Here is a 24,706-nt window from a genome sequence, read left to right as displayed (position 1 = left end):
AGGAACGTGTACCTTTGGGCCCTTTGATGAGCTTTATCTCGGTGACCTTCTCGGCCGCCGGTTTCCTGCGCAGGACGTAGAGTCGTACGATGGCTCCGGCCTCCTTCAGGGCCTCCACGGCCAGGCTGTGTGTCACTTCCCTCACATCCACATCGTTCACAAACAAGATGCAGTCGTTCACACTGAGAGCACAACAACAGCAACACAAAAACAAAAACACGACCTCGTTTTGTGGGGATAAAGAGAATGATGTGGTAAATATAGAACCACTACAGAGGATATGGAGCAGTCAGCAGACTCCCATGTTTACAGCACTGGGGAATCCGGAGTTACAAAAGAACCAACTCCTACGAAACAACATGAACGATAGTGTCCCCAATCTGGGAACCCATTCGGTTGCCTCTGGGGGCACCACCTCCTTTTTTGTGTAGAAACAAACAGGAACTTGGTTTGACTCCTCCTCTTTCTTCCACTTCCTCCCAGGTGCTTCTGTGTTTATTCCCCGTACATCCATTTTGCAAACGGGTTCCGCAAAGACCCGCCGCCACCTGCCTCTGATTGGCCAGAGCTCGTTGCCTTGTCAACAACTTGGCAACGCCCCCTTCTGTGACACATGCGGAACTGCCTCTCACATGAGCGGACCGTGTTAAATAACTGGCGTGGCGTGGACGTGCACCGTTAAGCATTAGACTCCTAATACCAGCACAACAGGATTGAATTCCACTCCCGCCTCTATTTATGTTATATCTAAAATGCGTCCTACATTATTTTATTAGGATTCAGGTTAGGTTTAGGCATAGTTTTTGTCGCCACCCAGCGAGGCGGACCACTCGGCCCACTTGGTGAGAACAAACTACAGCCCCTAATATTAAGTTAGGAAGTAGTTTGGCAAAAAAACTTCGGAGGTGCGCCGTTTCTGTCAGACTTGAGCAACGAGAGGCACGAGGAAACACGAGGAAACACGTCCATGGCAGGCAAAGAGTTAACATCCAGAATGACTTTTTTTCTTCCATTTATATAACTACGCAACATGAATTTTGTTACTTCATGCAGATACGGGAAGTAAACCGGTGATGGCATGTCTTTTCTTTTTTTTGTCTTGGGTACAGGCAATCAGCACTAGCCCTCTCTGCCCACCAGCACCGTGCAATCATGGGAGTTCTGGATCACAACTATCTGAGTGAAGGAGCAAGGTCTATGCCACTCCAACATCAATCACCTACCATCTGCACACCGTCATTTCTCTTACACTTCTGCAGACAAAAAGCGTCAACGATGTACCCGAGGAATTCTGATTTATTTCCAGTCACTTGAGGACGATGACAATTTTTCATGATGTGACAAACTATTATGTACAATAGGCAGGTGGAATTTAAAAAGAAATTGCAATCTTTTGAACCAACATTTTTTCTTTCATGAAAATGCCAGAAAAACACATGGGGCTTAAATGAAGCATACGGTGATGTATCTTATTTTGTGTAAAAACCGTTTGGAATAAAATACAATAATAATCACAGAGGTCACATCTATATCATTCTGGGGATGTATTGCACACAATACAATGCATAGTACTGTGTATATAGTCTATTGTATTGACTGTGCTGCCAATGTCTACGTCCTTTTCTTTTCTTTTTTAAAGATATTTTTGGGGGCTTTTTTCTGCCTTTATTGGTAGGAAATTAGGCTAACAGAAAATGGGGAGAGAGATGGGGGGGGTGAAATACAGCAAAGGTCTTCGGGATGGGAGTCGAACCTGTGACACACTGTCAAGCTGGATTACCAGCATATGTGGTAGTGAATGTACTTAGTTACTTTACACCGCCGCAGAGCTGGCTTCTATGGAATCCAAATGACTGGAATCAGTCGTAGCGACTGAGAACTTTAATCTATGCATAAGGCTGTCAGAATTATGGTAATAGAAGAGGGGGGGGGGGAATCATGCAATGAAGCAAAGACGAGAAAAAAAAAACTCCCTACAGGAATGGTTGCTAGGTCAACTGTAACAGAGACAGGGCTGAGACGATGCATCCATCCATGTCCTGCTCTTTAATCAAGAATCTCATCGGGTCTAATTTGCAGGATCTGCAGATAAAAAGTTGAGCGTGGCGGCAAACCACCAGTAAGGTTTTAAATCTCACCGGTGGGATTTAGGATGTTCACATGGGAAGTGGAATTATTTCAGAGTCTTCTTGACGCTCGAACACACTCACAAACAAACAAACCTCTAGCGTATGAATGGGTTTGATTATGGTACAGTATATGTTGCTGTCCATCCGTTTATTCACTCATACACACTTACACAGTAAAAATCCTCAGTGTTCCATTTGGTTACATTTGTACACTCTCTGAGTTACATTAACAGCATTTGTGGGTGTGGAGTGGGACAGGCACTCTTAAGGGCCATCGACACCAAGAACCATAAACTACTATAATTCAAGGAATCTCTTTCTGTCTGTCTGAACCGCATTTTCTCCTCAGTGGGTTGGGCAATCGATCTGAACTTGCACACAGGCTTTGAACATTGGCATATTATGAATGAGAGTGACAAAGCCTGTTTTTTCACTTTTCCCACATTTAAGTTGTTTATTATCGTTTCTGTGACTTTCTGTGAATATCGTTCTACAACTCAAGTGGATGGTAGAGTTCACACCACAGCTTTGACGACAACAGTGCTGAACCATATCGTTTGGATCACAAACACAGTCAAGTTATTATTTCCACTGTGGTCCCCTAGTTATCCTTATAGTTCACCATTCTTAGTGTGGATGGCCCTTTATACTGTACATGCCAAAAAATACACAATACACATAACACTGGTGGCATTTATTTGCCTACTTTCCCCTCCTTTTCCTTTACATCTCTCAATTGGCCCTTGTGTCATTGTGTCATGATGAACTGGGGTGCACAGCAGATTAGGTTAACGTATGGATCACATAATGTCCCTGGTACTCATAATCCATGACCATGTGTCATTCGTGGGGCTGTCATCGACTGAACAAATAGTCTTAGTTGACTACACCATGCACTGAATGCACCATTTACTGTACATAGTCACAGGAATGTGTCAACTAATCAATTAGTTGATTTAAAGCGGCAAATCCATAACCTGGATCCAAACCCGAGTCTCCCACATGATAAATCAAATATCTACTTCAAGAGGCAAGTGTGTGTGTGTGTGTGTGTGTGTGTGTGTGTGTGTGTGTGTGTGTGTGTGTGTGTGTGTGTGTGTGTGTGTGTGTGTGTGTGTGTGTGTGTGTGTGTGTGTGTGTGTGTGTGTGTGTGTGTGTGTGTGTGTGTGTGTGTGTGTCTCTGTTAACAGCTCCTAAAACAGCTCTGTTTCAGCTGTTATAGGCAGTTTGTCTGTGTGGAGGAGAAGGTGCCATGTGTATCCTTAGGTGCCATGAACAATCAACCCCGTTATATTTGTTTCCCTGTAAATTAATTGTAATTTGTGGATTCAAATAAAGAATTAAAGTGTCTGTCTGTCTGTCTGGTCTGTCTGTGTGTGTGTGTCTGTGTGTCTGTGTGTGTGTGTGTGTGTGTGTGTGTGTGTGTGTGTGTGTGTGTGTGTGTGTGTGTGTGTGTGTGTGTGTGTGTGTGTGTGTGTGTGTGTGTGTGTGTGTGTGTGTACCTGAGGCGTCCATCCTGAGCAGCAGCTCCTCCAGGGATGATCTTGGTGATGAAGATGCTGGGGTCGTCCCCCACATGAGGGTTGTCTGTTCCCCCTGCTATGCTGAAGCCCAGGCCCGAGTTACCCTGCGCCAGCAATGTACACACACACACACGCACACGCACACGCACACGCACGCACACGCACACGCGCACACGCACACGCACACACACACGCACACACACAAAGAAGATTTCAATACAATGTAGAAATACTATAAATATACTGTGTGTGCGCACATCCACCTGGATGGCAGAGAGAAACATTTGATGTATGTTGGATGTGTCAAGTGATTATAATGAATGCATTTGATAGAGCTGTGTGTGTGTGTGTGTGTGTGTGTGTGTGTTGATGTGTAAAGTGATCATAAAAGAAGACTCACCCTCTCTAGAGTGATCTCCTCGTATTCGATTTCTCCCTCTGTCCCGTTGACCTGGTAGAATAACAACACATCATTACTACAGTAGACACCCTTGTTTTATTGGATCTTGTTTATTTGATACACTTATTTGTTTTAACTCTTGCTCATTTGATTTTCCTATTTCTCTCATCTTAGTTGCTTGTTTTAGAAGAGACTGCACTTAAGACTTCTGGTGATTAGTAGTTTTCTTCCCTACCTATGTTGAATGCACTTATTGTAAGTCGCTTTGGATAAAAGTGTCTGCTAAATGACTGTAATGTATGTAATGTAGACCTGTTCACCATAACACACGGTCAGCACACTCTCACTCCCCAAACGGCCTATCGTGACTTCTTCATCATCAAATCAAGTTGGGAAAACACATCCCTTTACAGCACTTATCTAGGGCACAAAACATTTCTTAAGAGACACACTGCTCAGGCAACGAGCTTCCTCTTTCTATCTCTGTGTGTTCATGTGCCTAGAATAGATAAGCGCTGTAAAGGCATGTGTTTTTTTAGGGCATTATTACAATCCTTGGTCTCCCTCCTTGTCTGTTTGGCTTTAGTTATATTGTGGTAGCATGCTCTACGATGCAGATTGGTTAAAATAATGTTTTATTCATTTCAAATAAAACAAGTTATGGACTGCATCTTTATTGCAGTGAAGAGAACAGAAGAGGCAAAGCAGCAGTATATACTTACGTAAGGAGATCCGTCCAGCGTGTCGGTGTTCACCACCGGAGGAGAATTACCCTGTGGGGACATGGGAAGAGGCAGCGACGGTTATTTAAACATATAAGAGCACAGGGAAGAGTGTAATATATCGTTGCTGTCGGGGCCAGGGGTCATCGCCTTGCTGGCTTGTAGTGGACATTTGTGTCAAAATTCAGTTTTTGCCACAGACAAAATTCAGTTTTTGCCTCAAAATGAGTAGACAAACACATAAAGAGCTATAGCTATGACCATTACAGGTCTGTAACTCTGAGAGTGTATAAATGTAACTGTAAATGTAAATGTACATTAATACACTCTCAGAGTTATGGGGGTCCTTGAAAATGAAAAGTGTCATAGTTAATCAGTGTCATACATATTCTGAAGAAAACCTGGAGACTGGAGACATTCAGTAATTGGTTCTTATGATCAAAATATGAACATTATAATGGTGTGTATAAACTAAATTTAAAAAAATCCACTGACCAGGCCAAGTCTTGCCACGGACACATTTGTCTGTGTACGGACATATTGATGACCAGTGACCACTGTGTCGGGCAATAACCACTTCTCTCCATATTCTATTCTATTTTTCCGTAACACAAACGCATCAAAAGTAGCAGATCTACAAGCTTGAAAGTTTTGAGCTTGTAGATCTGCTACTTTTGATGCAACTTTTTATGTTTGCGATTTTTTAACAATGCAGAAAATGAAAATTCCTCAACATTTCCGTTTATAATGACATGCCCGAAATAGGGAGGCCAGATTGAAAGTGGTTAAGTGTGTCTGTGTGAGTTCTATAAATATTGAACCAATGAAAAGCTTGTGACTAAATAAGAAACTACACTGGATCCATTGGAACACAGGTTGTATTTTTCCATTTTCTGAAAATAACAGTTTGGGACATACAGTACAAGGTTCCCACCTGTGACAATGTGGCTATATATATATTCAACATTCAGTCACACATATTCAACACACATATATATGATAGAAACACACACAGCCACATGTGCAAAATATAGCACACACAACACATGCTGACACACACGCACGCACGCACGCACGCACGCACGCACACACACACACACACACACACACACACACACACACACACACACACACACACACACACACACACACACACACACACACACACACACACACACACACACACACACACACACACACACACACACACACACACACACACAAGGCTGAACCTCAGCGGGCCTCCACACACCTCTCTTACAAAGTGTGACTGTCACCCCCTCCCCCACTGATCCAAATACGTACAAGTCAGCACATGTATGCTATATCCTTTTTTTATGTCTTTTTTTGTGCATTCCACATAATGTCTGAAAATAAACCCACTGCTGCTTTTGTTAGAATATGTGTTTTTATATTCTAAGCCGCATGCAGCAGCGTCTCTCTGGCTGTTCTGTTCCAGCAGCATGTCATCAGTGAGCATCCAGGTTGTATTGTTTATAGACAAGACAGCACAGGAGAGGAATACTGCCATACATATCCTTCTAGATTTACATAAAACACACACACACACACACACACACACACACACACACACACACACACACACACACACACACACACACACACACACACACACACACACACACACACACACACACACACACGTTTGTATTACTATTGTTGTGAGGACATTTTAGGATGCAGATTTTATAAATACAATTTCTATTATTATTATTTATTTTTGCCATTTTTAACCCTAAATCATAAAGCCCAAATCTACAAGCTCACAACGTGTCACAACAGCCACGTCGTAGAGCTTGTAGATCTGTGTGACACTAGCGCACATAATACACATAACTCTATAACTCCAACCGCTAAACCTGACTTTTATCAATAGTAAGCCTATCACTAAATTATTATCTCAAATTCTACTACAATGCTTGTGGGGACATTTGGCCCTCATCAGTATATTCATAGTTAATACAAGTACACACACACACACACACACACACACACACACACACACACACACACACACACACACACACACACACACACACACACACACACACACGCATGCATGCACACACAGGATATACAGTGTTAACAGATTCTGTGAGAGAAACAAGCAACCAGGTCTAGGAATACCAGCCCAAAAGAAGCGACTACAGGGCATAGCAGTGGCGGCATTTTCTGGTTCCACTTCAAAATACTCAATGCATTTTTCCCATTGACATTTCCAAAAATATTTATATCAATTCATATAACTCTAGAATCAAGCCATCCAGGGTCCTGATGAATCATGACCATAAAACATTTTTTTCTGTGATTTTATTTTATTTTATATTTAATTATATGATATACTATATTTAATAAATACCCTTTGTTTTGCCGTTTTCAAAAACGTTTTTTTCACAGAATCAAACGTTTTATGGTCATGATTCACCAAGACCCTGGATGGCTTGATTCTAGCTTAAATGAATTGATATAAATATTTTTGGAAATGTCAATGGGAAAAATGCATTGAGTATTTTGAAGTGGAACCAGAAAATGGCTGCCACTGCTATGCCCTATAGAGACTGCACGGGGACTACAAATTTCACGCCCACTTTTGAGACAGCGCCGCTACTCGAGGTCCGTTAGAACGATGAACTGCACCTGCCAATGCATTCCCTATGAGAGGATATGAAAGTTAGCCTACTTTTAAAATTATCCTGCATTAAATGAAGACGATATTGATTTAAATAAAAATATGTTTCCAAATGTATGGAGTGTCTTTGTCAACATATCTTCTTGTTTTCTTAACTCTATAAACGCCATTGACTCGAAAACGCGTCAATTACTACTTAATCCACCCACGCCATTGACGCGTTTGACGCGTTGGATTTGCGTTCATTGTTTAATCTCTGATCGCGCTATGCTGCTTAAAATTCAATGTTATTCTCGAGTTCCACTTACTTCACCCATATCTGCATCCGGTTTCATGTCCTGGGTTCCGTTTCCGGTTTTTGATTATTTTCCCCCGGTCATTTTCGTCCAAAATAGGTAAACAAACGGTTTTTCACACGGTAGAACGGACAAACGGACAGCTTCTCTTCTATAATCTATGGTCTGGGTGACGATCAGTCATCGCCGTCGTGTATCACATCGTAATTTTGACGATCAAAACAATCTGGGAGGACGTCACATCCGTTTTCATGTTTTTCCCTGTCTAATCGCCCAAGAAGGGTAACAGTGACACAAGGAGCTGATCAAGCTATCATGTGCTGCTCTCTAGTGGCGGATTTGTGCAGCGTCTTTAAAAAACAGTCTGATCAATTATTTTCATGAAAATGTGTCATTGCGTGCTTAATGTCCTCAAAGTCACGCATCCAACAAGCTTTGAACTGAGCAGATTGGACCTTCTGTTCCAGAGATAATGACCAAAACCTATTGAAAACGGCCACTTTCGCCAGTTTTCTGGGTATTGAAAACCTCAAGGGATGCGCCCGTGACGTATATACCATGCGACCACTTAAACTCTGGATCTCCGATGCTAGCGGTTTTGACATACTGATGGAGTATATTATAGTATATTGTGGGTAGTATATCGAGATGAAAGATATGGGACATTAAAAAGGACAAATTAAACAAATGGGACAGATTATTAGAACACAAAAAAAATCGCTACAGCCTCAGTAGTTAACCAGTGAAATGACAGTATTTTACAATGCCTCTCATAGAGATTGCATTGAGAGCTGCAGTTCATCGTTCTAACGGACCCCGAGTGTCAAAAGTGGGCGTGGATTTGTAGGCCTTCCGCTTCCGGCCGTGTGTCTCTATGGGCCACATGAGCACTTTAACATATACATATAGTAGGGGGTACTAAGCACAAAAAATGGCCAAATCGTTACGCGGCGGATAAAAGCATGAAATTTGATACAGATGTCCCTTGGGTCATCCTAAAACATCCTAGAAGGGGTGCCCAAAAAAATCTGAAACAGGAAGTGAGTTATGGACAAAATTCAAAATGGCCACCTAAACTGTTGACCGTTGACTCAAAAGACACCAAAAGAATCTCCAAAAAGCATAACATTTGGCACATATGTCCCTTGGGTCATCCTAAGACATCCTAGAAGGGGTGCCCAAAGGAATCTGAAACAGGAAGTGAGTTATTGACTAAATTGAAAATGGCCGCCTAGTGTTGTCGATTGACTCAAAAGACAACTAAAGAATCTCATAAAAGCATACAATTTGGCACACATGTCCTTTTGGTCATCCTAAGACATCCTAGAAGGGGTGCCCAAAAAAATCTTAAGCAGGAACTGAGTTATTGACAAAATTGAAAATGGCCGCCTACAGTGTTATCTATTGACTCAAAAGACAACTAAATAGCCTCATAAAAGCATACAATTTGGCATACATGTCCCTTGGGTCATCCCAAGACATCCCAGAAGGGGTGCCCAAAAGAATCTTAAACAGGAAGTGAGTCATTGACAAAATTGAAAATGACCGCCTACAGTGTTGTCGATTGACTCAAAAGACAACTAAAGAATCTCATAAAAGCATACAATTTGGCATACATGTCCCTTGGGTCATCCTAAGACATCCTAGAAGGGGTGCCTGAAATTATCTGAAACAGGAAGTGAGTTATTGACTAAATTGAAAATGGCCGTGTACAGTGTTGACAGATGATGCAAAAGACACTCATAAAAAATAATCTCATAAAAGCATGAAATTTGGTACAAATGTCCCTTGGGTGATCTGAATGCATCCTAAGGGGTGCCAAAAAAAGTTTTAATAGTCTCTCAATGGAAAACACTCCTCCCACACGGGCTGCACTGCTACAATATTCAAATCGAGCAGCCAATCTGGTATTTGGTCCAGAAGCCTGAAAGCTATGCAATCTCTACCATCTCCTGACAAATATGGATGGATCAAAGTCGCTGATTCGTGGACACCTTTATGGACACTCTTGCCAGAGGCTGCTTAAGTTTGTAGAGAACAGCCACACTACAAACTGCTTAAGTTTGTAGTGTGGCTGCAAAGCTGAGCCCTTCTGTTCGAGAAAGTGTAGATGCCGGGATGCTGGGTTACCTTGCAGAGCATTATGCCAATGTGCTGGTAATTGCGAAATGGCACACATGAATACATGTAGGCCTAGTTACTAAACACTATACACTAATCACAAAAAAACAGTAATGATCAAGAAGAAAATACATGAGAAGATAGAGTGTAAAACAAGCAAGAAGATGTAGAGTGCAAAATAAATAAGATGCAGAGAGTAAAATAAGAATATGCAGAGTAAGATAAGATGCAAAGTAAAATAAATAAGAATATGCAGAGAGTTAGATAAATAAAGAAGATTCAAAGAGTACAATAAAAAAATAATGCAGAAAGTAAAATAAATAAGTGATGTAGAAATGAAAACAGAAGGTAGACTACAAAATACGGCACTGCATAACCTGTCGTATTGAGATAATATGCAGACTGCCATGGTCAACTGTTTAAACAGCCATTTAGAATTTCTTCAACATGGTCCCTTCCTAAAAAGTTTAATAAACAAGAAAACAAACAAATAAATAACCCCTTCTAGGATATATTAAGAAGCACTCAATGTACGTACCAAATTATACACTTTTATGACGTCCCTTTATGTTTTCTTTTGTGTCAACTGCTTTAGGCGGTCACTTCCTGTTTAAAACCTTTTGGGGCACCCCTTGTAGGATGCGTTCAGATCACCCAAGGGACATTTGTACCACATTTCATGCTTTTATGAGATTCTTTAGGTATCTTGCATCATCTTTCAACACTGTAGGCGGCCATTTTCAATTTAGTCAATAACTCACTTCCTGTTTCAGATTATTTTGGGCACCCCTTCTAGGATGTGTTAGGATGACCCAAGGGACATATGTGCCAAATTGTATGCTTTTTGGAGATTCTATAGGCTTTTTGAGTCAATCGCCAGCACTGTAGGCGGCCATTTTCAATTTAGTCAATAACTCACTTCCTGTTGAAGACTTTTTTGGGCACCCCTTCTAGGATGTCTTAGGATGACCCAAGGGACATGTGTGACACATTTTATACTTTTTGGAGATTCTTCAGTTGTCTTTTGAGTCAATCGACAACACTAGGCGGCCATTTTCAATTTGATCAATAACTCACTTCCTGTTTCAGATTTTTTTGGGCACCCCTTCTAGGATGTCTTAGGATGACCCAAGGGACATGTGTGCCACATTTTATGCTTTTTGGAGATTATTTTGGTGTCTTTTGAGTCAACGGTCAACAGTTTAGGTGGCCATTTTGGATTTTGTCCATAACTCACTTCCTGTTTAAGATTTTTTTGGGCACCCCTTCTAGGATGTTTTAGGATGACCCAAGGGACATCTGTATCAAATTTCATGCTTTTATCCGCCGCGTAACGATTTTTCACTTAGTACCCCCTACTAATAGGCTATTTGAACGTTGTGAGCTTGTAGATCGGCTATTTTCAAATAAAATCTTGCGGGGAAATTATAATAAGCAGATCTGGCAACCCTGAGGATATATCTGGGACATCTTATATGCCACTTCAAGATCCACTCCTTGCATGCAACTCCTTGCAAAATGCAATTACTTGCAACACTTGCATACATTCAAACACACGCGCATAGAGCAGTTGAAGAGAAGTTAAATGAATTAGGACTTAGTTCGATTATTTTGCCCCGCTTTATTTTCACCATATCATATTTACTCGTAATTTTTTGTCTCTTTCTCCTTTAGATTCTGTCCAAAAATCACTCAAATCGGTACACAGTCTCTATAGTCATGTCAAGATGGATGTGTCTGATATTTCATATTCCATCCTGATTAGCTAACATTGGCTTCCAACGTTTGCAGGATAGGTCCGTTTTGAACAAAATGCCTCAAATCATGAACGCAGTGTGCGATTTCCGTGAAATTTCGCACGCGCATTCCCACTAGGCCGAGGAACAAATGCCACCCTTTTCACATTGGCATGTTATAGCGCCACCAGCAGGTCTAATTCAGCAAAACACATTTGGAACAAAATGCCTCAAATCATGAATGCAGTGTCCGATTGCCGTGAAAGGCCTAAGAAGAAATGGCGCCCCTTTTCACATTGGCCTATTATAGCGCCACCAGGAGGCCACAACAACCTACCTGACCTGGTTTCTTTTCTTTTTTTGCCGATCACTATTGTCAATTGGCCTCACGTTGGCTAACCATATAGAGTGCTAAACATAGATGTTGGTCTGTCCCAATGTGTATATTTATGTTTATGAAAGTCATTGGTGAAATGACAACCTATAGTGCAGAGTCACACTGTACTCTGCACTAAGTGCTGCCGGGAGGAGGAGGATGATTGATAGTGTCTTTGAAGCACCGACGACTGCACTTTTCTTCTCCAATGTCATCCTTAAGTGAACCGCGTTATACCGCGTAGTGTTGCTGTCGGGCAGAAACCTTGTATCTCCGTATTGCAACTTTCTTTTTGTAAATTAATGCCCATCTTCAGTGTTTCTCAAACCTTTTCCTGTCAAGGACCCCCAAAATGATATATATTTGGCCATGGACCCCCATCTGAAAAGTTTTTGTGCCAGTGACCGGCAGAAGAGAAGATTTGTGTGAAAAAAAATTCTAAATTATTCAAAAATCGTGACGCGCTGTGAGCTTGTAGATCTGCTATTTTTGAATAGCCAACATATAAATGGATAAAGTGGTTAAATTGATTGCGATGCTATGTTAACTACCGTACTTTTGCTGGGGGACCCCCTGGAACCAACCCATCATACAACCTTCATCATACAAGAGTGTTGCACAAAAAGTAGTGAAAATAGCAGATCTACAAGCTCAAGCTTGGAGGCTATTTTATCCATTTACATGTTTTTTTTTTATGATTATAAAAAAAATGAATGGTTTTGGACATACAAGGATTCTACGCGACAGCGACGATAGTTTCAGAGGACAAAAGTGCCTGCCTACACACTGTAAAATAAACCTCATTACGGTGTTACGTTTACCTCATTATGTGTTTACTGTCAACACAATAGCAATAATGTAACAATTAACCCAACGGTTGCCAGTCAGCACACACAAAGCACTAAGATATGATGAGCTGCATCATCCCATTTCCCTGCCAAGTTAGTTTTGGCTTTATCAGCGCCCTCTGGGGGACACATTTGCACACAGCGTGACACACACACAGATGAAAAAAAGGCTCATTACAATAGAACAGAAACTAAAGGATATCCTTAAAGAAGCACTTCACCCCCAAAGCGACTTTTTTTCCCCCCAAGCACCACTCAATGAAGAATCCAAAAATGAAGAGAATAGTTGATTAATTGAAGAACAAAGGGGTCCAAGCTTTACTTCATAATAATTTATTTATAACGCACTTAACATTTTGGCAAATCACAAAGTACTACATTCGGCAACCTCATAAGACCCTTCTTGGGGTAAAAAAGTAGTTCAAAAACTAATTAAGGCACAGAGTAAAAGATTTAAGGGGGATAAAAAAGACTATGCAAAAGCTTTGTTAAAAACGTATGTCACTAATACGGACTAGAGGTTCTCTAGACTATTTCTTTTAACGATATTATGTGTGTGATAAAGTTCAAGCGCTTCAGACAGCTCTCGCTTTTTTTCTCTCCACGTTGTCTAGCCACTATGCACGCACGCACGCGCACACACACACACACACACACACACACACACACACACACACACACACACACACACACACACACACACACACACACACACACACACACACACACACACACACACACAGTTAATTAAAGCCTCAGAGAGCAAACACACTGGCACAGAGTGAACCGTTGCAGTAAGTCAGTGTATAACCTCAGTTCAACTCCGTCAGGCAGGCAGAAAACTAGTATCTCCATATTTCAGCTTTTTATGTTTTCTTCTTGAATTATTAATGCCCTGCCTACTTCATCATCACAAGAGTGTCACACAAAAAGTTGTGAAAATAGCAGATCTACAAGCTCATCGATAATGCGACGCGTTATGTGCTTGTAGATCTGCAATTATCATTTTAATGTTTTTAAAATAATATCTGTATTTTTAAAATAACGTTTTTTGACATAAAAGGTTTCCACCCGACAGTCACCATGCTGAATTAACCTCACTTCAACCACTGCTGTAAAAAAGTAACTATGTACATTTACTCAAGTACTGTACTTAAGTACAATTTCAAGGTATAATTTATTCATACATTTTGCTTTCTACTCCATTACACCTCAGAGAGGCAAACTTTTTACTCCAAGCTCTTTTGTTACATTTTACTTTGCAGATTTATGATTAATACAAGAGTTTGTCACTACGAAAATAGCCAAATTAGCGAGTATACCAATCAGCTCCCGTTCTAGCTGTGGGAGGGGTCGGCAGAATGGAAAAGAGGGGCATCTATGAAAAAACTCAACTGCATCAGGTATTTTGGTCCGTGATTATAGGCAGATTCAGGCCACATGTGTTTTGCTCTGGATTCCTCCTTTAACCAATTAATACCCTATAAAATCATACTTTGGCTATTTATGAAAAGGTTGGACCTTTTTTTGTTTTGTGTTTTTACTTTGTTACCGTATATTACCAAGTCAAATGTGTAATACAGGGACATTTACTTGTAACAGAGCATTTCTCCATTGTGGTTTTGCTACTTTTCCTTTTACTTAAAAAAAAGAAAGAATTCGAGTTCTTCCTCCAGTGGCAGTCAGTCAGGAACCTCAGTTCAACTCCTGTACACCATCCATTAAAATATGTAAATCATTGGTTTCATCAGGAGACCACTAGGGGAGGCAAATGCAATTTCCCATAGAAAGTCATTTTCCCTTTTACTCCTTTGTACATAGTGTTTGTTTGTTGATGACATATATTATTGTGTTATTGTTTATGCTGAATTGAATACATATAAGACCACAATGGAAACAAGTCCCCAGGACGTTTTTGTGTTATCCTTTTTGGCTTAAAGGTATCATGACATTCACTTTTACACCACATTCAAAGTCTTTGTCCTGGTCCTTCAAAAGTGTACAAAAAGTTTTAAGTGAAAATTCCATTCCAGTGATCCATGGCAGGTGTTTTTCTCTCACATTTCTAAAGCCTTTTCAACTGCAATGAAAAAAGAAATCTTTGCCTGCGGGTGTCGCTGGTGAGGGATTTTGCCTGTCAATCATCGCCTCTGCTCCGCCCCCCCCCCAAAGGAAAGGATAGGGGAGGGGAGGGGCGAGGAGGAGAGTGGGCGGGATTAATCGACTGTGACCTCACTGTCGAAGGGCCAAGCTCAGATTACTTTTCAGCCTAATTATTCAGAAAACCCCAGACCACAGAAAATCCACTGAATGTTCTAAGTTCAGGTTTTTTGGGTGTAATTGAGGTCATAAAACCCCAAATAAAACATTGAAAATAAAAAAAGTGAAAATGAATGTCATGATACCTTTAATGTCTTACTGTACCACGTGCTGTTTACATTTCTGACTAATAAAATATTCAACCAATCATTCAAATCCACCAAGCCTAACCTCAGTTCATCTCCTGTACCTCTACATCCACCAAGCCTAGCCATGGTTCACATGACGCTCGTCTGTCACTAGCATCATGGTGCTACTTGTTCATGTTTTTTTTAAATGTCTACATTTACAACCCGTACATCTACATAAACTTTCAGATTTCAAATATAAAGTGCTGAACCCACGGCCACGGATGTAACAAGTTAAAACGCCCGGGTCTAAGTACCCGTATCTTCCGTATTGTTCAATAAAAATAATTTTAAGTCTGATCGGTGGCCATTTTCTCAGAATTTTCTAAGCTAAATATAAAAAGTAACTAGTAACTAAAGTTTTCAAATAATTGTAGTGGAGTAAGCACAATATTTTCCTCAGAGATGTAGTGGAGTAAAAGAAAAAGTACTGAGAATTGGAAATACTTCACTAAAGTAAAAATACCTCAAAAATGTACTTGTGTTATCCTTTTAGGCTTAATGTCTTACTGTGCCACGTGCTGTACTTGAGTAAATGTCCTTAGTTACTTTACACCACTGAGCCTAACCTCAGTTCAACTCTTGTACCACTCTACATCCACCAAGTCTAACCTCAGTTCAACTGCTCCACATACTGTATTCACAAAGCCTCATAAGTTTTGCATGAAGACACAAACATCTGTGCCGTCTGAAAAAACACAACGTGCTGTTCTGTTCTCTGCTCCGCTTTCATCTTCATCTGACTGCACATTACACTTAAGGAACCGTTTAAATAAATAACGTCCTAAATGTATAAGATACGTACTGTTTTTTATAGAAACAATAGAAACTGTCCGTCTCTCTCTCTATCTCTCTCTCTTCTCTCTCTCTCTCTCTCTCTCTGTGCCTGCTGTGCCAAAGGACATTATGTCACAAACCATCCTTATCTAGAGACTAAAAAAGAAACTGTTCTTCTTCCTCCAGTGTCAGTCAGTCAGTAACCTGAGTTCAACTCCTGTACTGTACGCTCCACACATCCACACCATCCATTAAAAGATGTAAATCAGTGATTTACATTAAAAGATGTAATCAGTGATTTTGGTTTCACCAGGAAAGGGGTGCAAAAACGATTCCCCATAGAAAGGTGGTGTCATTAGTCCTTTTTATCCTTTGTACATAGTGTTTTGTATTTATTGATGGCATATATTATCGTGTTAATCTTTTATGCCATGTTGATGAATTGAAGGACCACAAGTCCCCCAGGACTTTTTTGTGTTATCCTCTTAGGCTTGATGTCTTACTGTACCACGTGCTGTTATCTCTCTCTCTCTCTCTCTCTCTCTCTCTCTCTCTCTCTCTCTCTCTCTCTCTCTCTCTCTCTCTCTCTCTCTCTCTCTCTCTCTCTCTCTCTCTCTCTCTCTCTCTCTCTCTCACAGGCCTGCTGTGCCAAAGGACATTATGTCACAAACCATCCTTATCTAGAGAAAAATAATAATAATAAGTGGAACAGGCAGCAGAAATGCAGGCAGCCCCCATGCAGCGCATCATGACACTTTCACTGCTTTCACTGCTTTCTGTCAGAGCACAGTCTCTGCTCTGTGCTGTGTCGTGTTGTGTTGTGTGCAATGGTGGAAACAGTACTGACATGTTTTACTTAGGTAAAAGTATCAATACCGCAATGAAATACTCTGTTACAGGTAAAAGAAACATTTACTTGAGTAGAAGTACAAAAGTATTGGCATTAAAATACACTTAAAGTACCAAAAGTAAAACTAGAAAAAGTGCTCCTCGGAGCACAGGTCTCCGCCAGGTCAGGTAGGTTATTGTGGCCTCCTGGCTATAATAGGCCAATGTGAAAAGGGTGCCATTTCTTCTTAGGCCTTTCACGGCAATCGGACACTGTATTCATGATTTGAGGCATTTTGTTGAAAACGAACCAATCCTGCAAACTTTGGAAGCCAATCTCAGGCAATCAGGATGTAATATGGGAAATCACGGACAGATCCGTGTTGATCACATGACTATAGAGATATACTGTGTACCGATTTGTGTGATGTTTGGACAAAATCTGTCGGAGTAGTATCAAAGAAATCGTTTTGCACAAATCTGCCTTTTGGTGGCGCTATAACCAGAGGTTCTAATTGGCATCCAGGGAGTGTGTGTGCACAGTTTCGCAGTGACCGGGCCAACGGTGCCAGAGATCAGCTGCTCACAGACAGAAGGACAGACACATCAGCTATTTTCAAATAGCCAAAGTACATATAGGAGCTGAAGTGGTTAATATGTGTTTTGTAATAATAACCAAAATCTACAAAGTAATTGTAACTAAAGTGTTCAAATAATTGCTGCGGAGTAAAAAGTACAATATTTGCCTCTGAGATGTAGTGGAGTAGAAGTACAAGTATTCAAAATTGGAAATGCTCCAGTAAAGTAAAAGTACCTCAAAATTGTACTTAAGTAAATGTACTTAGTTACTTTCCACCACTGTGTGTGTGTGTGTGTGTGTGTGTGTGTGTGTGTGTGTGTGTGTGTGTGTGTGTGTGTGTGTGTGTGTGTGTGTGTGTGTGTGTGTGTGTGTGTGTCTGTGTGTGTGTGTGTGTGTGTGTGTGTGTGTGTGTGTGTGTGTGTGTGTGTGTGTGTGTGTGTGTGTAAACCATGGTTCTCCTCCTGCCTACAGCATGCGTATGCTACTGTAGGTTCATGTGTTTTCTATTGTCATGTCTCTACTGCCTTGTCCCCATCACTACACACTTCAAAGGCTTTATTTTGACATGGAGTTGTGTATGAAGCAGGCTGGGTGTCAGGATTGACTATCGCACAAGGCTAAAAACAACAGACTGGAAATAGCTATTCCAGTATTATTCATCTTTTTTCCAGTAACCTAGGGAAGTGTCAAATGTAATGTGAGGTAGATTCTGCACAAACATGGGGATGAATTCATTCTACTGTTATGCCACCAACATGTGGAATGTCCTACCACCAGCCATCAAAGAGTGTGACTCCCTACCAGTGTTGATTTCGTCGACTAAAACTATGATGAAAAATGTTCGTCAACTACCTTTTTCCACTGACGAAAACTACACAAAAACTAAATAAAAACTAAGCCACGATAACCAAACGTAAGACTAAATATATTGACAATTTCGTCAACAAATAAAAACTAGACTAAAATGTTAGTGAGGGACTAGTGGTGTAAAAAAAGGTGTAGTACTTAATCAACATTTTTGTTCATGCCATTAATCATGTCTGTCTTTCACAAATGAATGACTACTACTAGGGCTGGGCTTATCAAAAATAAACTAGTGTGATAACATAGTACATGTTATTGTTGGCTTGATTTTTGGTGTACTACCTGGGGAAAAATCCACCAGCCGCTACTGTATGGCAGTGTCTGTCAGTCATTATCTCAAAAGATACTGGTTGGATTGACAAGGAATTTGCCCTTCTGGGTTGAGGATGAAGTATTTCCTTTAGCACAAGAAGTACCCTTAGGTTAAAAACTTCCACTTGCACACAAGATGACTCAAAATCCAAATGAGCGTATACTGCCAAGAAACTTGGAGCAACACAGTCTCTAGGGGGGGGGGGGGGGGAGCTAGCGGGGGACTTTTTAGAGAGGAAATGGTTTCCGGAACGAAAGACCAGTGCTTGTATCATCTCCTACTACAGAAAGAATTAGCTCATTACCAACACTAGCATTTGCAACAACAAAGTATATCGTGTCTGTCAGAGTGGAAACCTCATAATGTCCAAAATTCTGTTACTTTTCAGGATTCAAATTAAAAAATTTGCAAAAGTAGCGGATCAGTAGCGGACCTGCTACTTTTTGATGCTTTTGTTTTGTGTGACGCTTTAGCAGTGGTGGAAAGTAACTAAGTACATTTACTCAAGTACTGTACTTAAGTACAATTTTGAGGTAATTTTACTTCACTTGAGTATTTCCAATTTTCAGTACTTTTACTTCTATTCCACCACATCTCAGAGGCAAATATTGTACTTTTACTCCACTACAATTATTTGAAAACTTTAGTTCCTAGTTACTTTGTAGAAAAATATGTTACTACAAAACATACATTAACCACTTCAGCCCTATATCATATCCATTTTGGCCATTTGAAAATAGCCGATCTACAAGCTCACAATGCATCGCGATGCAACGCATTGTGAGCTTGTAGATCTGCTATACAAGTAAAAAAGAGTACTTTTCACACCACTGTGCTATTGTATGATCAAGTAATGCATTAATTTACGTGAAAAAAACCCACAAAAAATAGAATATGGAGATAAGTGGTTTTCCCGCCCGACAGCAGCAATATAAAGAAAAACAATGCAATTTTATACAGGTACTCTTGGCAGTGGCCTGAGTCGTCATTAACCACTAACCTGACACAGTCACTGTGTACCTTTGGGAGGGAGAGCTAATAATAGCATACAGAACAATGACCTCCCTTGAGGTTCGTGCGGGGCTACATTGTGCACTAATAGCCTAATGCCAGCGGTCCTGCCCAAAGCAGGAGTAATGAGATGTTGCCAGTGCTGATTGTTTACCTATATATGCAAAACACACTGCGGTTGGTGGTTCTGTGATGGCATTTCTTCTGAGTTATATCCCATTAAAACCGGGAATGCATCTGTGTAACCACCAGATCACAATGCGTCCATTTGCGACGCATTGTGAGCTTGTAGATCGGCTATTTTCAAATGGCTGAAATGTAGATAGGGCTGAAGTGATGAAATGTTTTGTAATAATAATCAAAATCAACTAAAGTTTTCAAACAATTGTAGTGGAGTAAAAGTACAATATTTGCCTCTGAGATGTAGGGGAGTAGAAGTAAAAGTATTGAAAATTGGAAAACTCAAGTAAAGTAAACTTAAGTACAGTAAAATGTACTTACTGTAGTTACTTTCCACCACTGCAGAAGGGCTTCTGTTTTAAGGCAGAGGGAATTACAGTATGTCCTTTGTATTTTTGTATTTTTATGTTTTACTTTTTGCCATTTTCCCTCCCAGTTTAGCACGTAGTTGCCAACTGTGTGTGACACAGTTCCTGTCTGTGCCAACAACCTCCACGGTCGTCCTGTGGAGAGTGTAGTAAGACGCCCACACGTCTCCTTTGACACACCGTGGAGTGGCCAGCTGCTCCTTTTTCACCTGATAGTGAGGAGGTTCACCAGGAGAGCGTAACACGTGAGGAGAGGTTTCACGCTACCTGTGCCAGATCCCCTTATAGACATAAATACGTAGATAGAATAGACGCCCCCAGTGGCCACTGGCCAGTGTTGCCATGTCCGCTTATCATGAGCGACTTTGGTCTTGTTTTTCTGTGAAGTCGCTTGTAAATATCGGGGTTGCGTTTTTTTGGGGCTTGTTTTGAAAGTGTAGTTCAGTCAGATAACTCACGAATAGATTGAACCAATATTAAAGAATGAGACTACAAGTGTGGATGTAATATTTTATCTTGGCGTTCAGGCTCTGCTACATTTTTCTCCCTGCTCAGCACAATTAGACAACCATCATTAAGCATTTAGAGCAGGAAGATAGATATACAATAACAATCCCCCATGGGGAACAGAACAAATAGTAGAGCCCACTGGTGGTGCTGGGGTGGCGGCAAACAGCCGCATAACAGCAAACCAGACACACAAAGCAGGAAGGAATGCAGATTTAGGTGAGCTTAAATAACCTGCCCAATTGGTCAGCTGATTGCCACGTCAGTGTATGACGTATGGGTCTTGCATAACACTGTATACAGCCACATAGTAATGAGCATGCATGTAACCTATCGAGTGTATACTACCTGAACTAACCTTGCAGGCTAACGTGTCATCTATTTTTGAATTTTAATCCTGAAAATTAATTTCTTTTGTACATATGAGGTTTCCACCCGACAGAGACGATATATAAAGTACATTGTTCAACCTGGCAACGCCCTATTTTGGGCATGACATAAAATAGAAGAAGCTATTAGTCGTACAACAAAGTATATAGGGCTTACATGGTTAACTCTCTCAGTGCCACGCCCCGAGATATCCCGAGTTTTTCCCGAGTACCCTCAGTGCCAGCACGAGAAATCCCGAGTTTTTACTTTTGACTGTGGTCGCGCTATACTGTTTATTTTTCATGATCACTTTCGCTTCCTGACTCCTTCAGACTCATTGGGTTCCGGTTTCATGACGCAGATTCCGTTTCCGGTCCTAATTTTTTCCCGCGATCATTTTCGGCCAGAATAGGGAAAGTCACGGTTTTTCACACGGTATAAAAAACAAACGGAGAGGTCCACGTCTACTCTCTTTGGTCTGGGTGACGATCAGTCATCGTAGTCGTGTATCACATCGTAATTTAGCCCGATCAACGATTGTCAAAAATGTCAACATCCGGTTATGACCGGATATGACGTGAGCCTGTTTGGGAGGGGGCGAGTGAGCCAGCGAGATCATCAATGTGTCGATTTGTTTCTCTCTACTGGTAGAACTGTATTATGGGTTTAAAAACCCAATCAGATCATTTATTTGAATGAAAAATTACAAAATTACAAAATAAAAAAAAACGCAAATTGCTGGCACTGGGGGAGTACTTTATGAAAATACTCTTGGCAGTGAAAGAGTTAAGAGCGGGAGATTTTTTTATTTGTGATAATTTTTTTAAAGTCCCATTTTATTCCATTTCATTGCACGTTGCAATTCTGAATCCAATTCAATTCAATTATGTGTAATTGCCATCATCAAGCAGGTGATGTGTACAGTGTGCGTGCGGGTTTACTTTTGCAATTAAACAATGAATGAGTGGGAATGTAACGTCTGTGTTTCATTTTGCAAAGCGGCGCAATTATGCAGCCATGGGCGACGAGATATAGCGTTCTATTTCTGGACTTCCAAATTGGTGCTCCGCTCCTCTGTTTAGATGGGAAAAAATAAGGTACACAGATGTTGTTGGTGTGTGTGTGTGTGTGTGTGTGTGTGTGTGTGTGTGTGTGTGTGTGTGTGTGTGTGTGTGTGTGTGTGTGTGTGTGTGTGTGTGTGTGTGTGTGTGTGTGTGTGTGTGTGTGTGTGTGTGTGTGTGTGTGTGTGTGTGTGTGTCAAAGCAGCTTGCAACATATTGCTCAATCTCCTCCATTATAGGCAGTCGATCTATTTGGAGGAGAAGGTGCTTCCTGTACCCATAATTTTTCTCCGGTGTTGGTAATATGGCAGACTGAAGTGTATCACCAATGTTAACTGTGAATAAGTTCATGTGCATTTGTTGTTTATATTCTGAACTTGTTTGGACTGAAGCACTGGGACACATGTTGTTTCGAGTGTGCGGGACATCAAAAGCAACTGAAAAATATTTGTGCCCCTGTAATGTATTTTTATAAATGTGGACTCAAATAAAGAAATTGAAATGTGTGTGTGTGTGTGTGTGTGTGTGTGTGTGTGTGTGTGTGTGTGTGTGTGTGTGTGTGTGTGTGTGTGTGTGTGTTGGGGGGGTGAGAGACAGAGAGAGAGACACAGAAAAGTAATTGACAGAGAGGGAGGTTTGATAGACAGACAGACAGAAGCAGAGACAGAGAGAGAGACAGAGAGAGAAAGAGAGCGAGAGGCAGAGAGAGACAGAGAGAGAAAGAGAGAGAGAGAGAGAGAGAGAGAAAGAAAGAGAGACAGACAGACAGAAACAGAGAGAGACGGAGACAGAGATAGACAGACAGATATAGAGAGAAACGGAGACAGAATGAGACAGAGACAGACAGACAGACAGACAGATACAGAGAGAGATGGGGACAGAGACAGACAGACAGACAGACAGACAGACAGATAGATAGATACAGAGAGAGACAGAGAGAGACATACAGACAGATACAGAGAGAGAAGGAGACAGTGAAAGGTCAATAGCGAACGGCACCATTAAATGAGAGAACATTCAGACTGGCGGTTACAGTACAACCTTATGGGAGCATGTTAGTGTTTGTATTGTATTGTATGGGAGTAGTGTTGTATCTCTAGTGTGTCATGTTTAAGTGGGTTAACGTATACATTATCATAAAGGATTGCGTACAGAGGTAGCTTTAGATGCACCAGCATGCACAACAATGCCTCTCTGAAGTGCTCTCTCACACAAAGCTCCTGTGTACTACTGTCACTTTACAAAGACAAAGTATCTACGCAGGAGAGAAAGTGAAAAATACAACGACTTTTCACTTACTGAAAAATTCAATGTAGCTTCACGGTGCTATTCAATATATATGTTATTATATTGTATATAATATATTCGTGTTAGCTTATGCTAAAATGAATTTCACCTACTTCTTTACACCTGTAAACCAGTGATGTGACTGTTTAATATATATTCAAGTTATTGAATATTCTATGTTCTTTTTTACTCACAGATTTAGATGATTCATTTTTAGATTTAGATTATTAATTCAAAACATGCATTAACCACTTAAGCCTTATGCTTAGTAAGTAAGTAAGGCTTGCAGCGCCATGTTGTCCACAGGGCAGGAGCCTATCTCTCCTGTTTCTGTAGTGTGAGGCAGCTTGATGTACAAGTACTGTACACCCACTGGACATGACGCTAGTCTAGTGTTGATTTTGACAGAACATTTTGATTTAGTTTTAGTCATACAAGCTCACAACGCGTCGCGCTGCGACGCGTTGTGAGCTTGTAGATCTGCTATTTTCAGCATGCACACCCTATAGAGCAACCAACCATAAAATGACTTGTCTTTTGTCTCTTCTCCACTAGTCTCTCTCTAACATTTTAGTCTAGTTTTTATTTGTTGACGAAACACTGCTCTAGTCCCATGACGTACAAGTACACCCCCTGGACATGATGCTAGTAGTCCCATGACGTACAAGTACACCCCCTGAACATGATGCTAGTAGTCACATGACGTACAAGTACACCCCCTGGACATGATGCTAGTAGTCACATGACGTACAAGTACACCCCCTGGACATGATGCTAGTAGTCACATGACGTACAAGTACACCCCCTGGACATGATGCTAGTAGTCACATGACGTACAAGTACACCCCCGCCTGGACATGATGCTAGTAGTCACATGACGTACAAGTACACCCCCTGGACATGATGCTGGTAGTCACATGACGTACAAGTACACCCCCTGGACATGATGTGGGATGGCTCAGGGTAGAGGATAGAGTACAGCAACTTGCAATGGGCCTAGTCAAGATACACTACACCACAAAGACACTCATGTACCTGTCAAACTACTTTAAAAACTTCAAAGACGTCCACAATCACAACACCAGAGGGAGCTCCACAAATCATGTTCAACACAGATTTGGCTCTAATAAGGGATTACATTTGTTCTACTGCTATGCCACAAAAATGTGGAATGCCCTACCAACAGTGTGAATCCTTACTCTCCTTCAAAACCGCTCTGAAAGAGCACTTATACAGGTGGCTGCGATTCGGAACTGGCAACTGTAAAAAGTCAAAGTCTACCTAATACCTTGGTATGACCAGGGCCAGGGAAT

At 41.0% G+C, this 24,706-nt stretch overlaps 1 protein-coding gene across 1 annotated transcript in view; it reads right to left on the bottom strand.

Annotated features, from left to right (window-relative positions):
• dlg4a (discs, large homolog 4a) overlaps positions 1–24,706 on the bottom strand; it is a gene marked incomplete at its 5' end in the record, with an annotated part of 196,190 nt that overhangs the window by 30,700 nt on the left and 140,784 nt on the right. The window contains 3 exons of the mRNA XM_080435830.1: positions 13–182; positions 3,632–3,756; positions 4,053–4,103. Coding sequence (XP_080291956.1) covers positions 13–182; positions 3,632–3,756; positions 4,053–4,103 — 346 coding nt within the window. The remainder of the gene's footprint in view (positions 1–12; positions 183–3,631; positions 3,757–4,052; positions 4,104–24,706) is intronic.

Source organism: Gymnoscopelus braueri (assembly GCF_963280865.1).
Source record: "Gymnoscopelus braueri genome assembly, chromosome: 8".
In the NCBI taxonomy this organism is placed as follows: domain Eukaryota; kingdom Metazoa; phylum Chordata; class Actinopteri; order Myctophiformes; family Myctophidae; genus Gymnoscopelus; species Gymnoscopelus braueri.
Note: the sequence above shows the minus strand (reverse complement) of the source record. Positions and strands in the feature narration are given on the sequence as shown.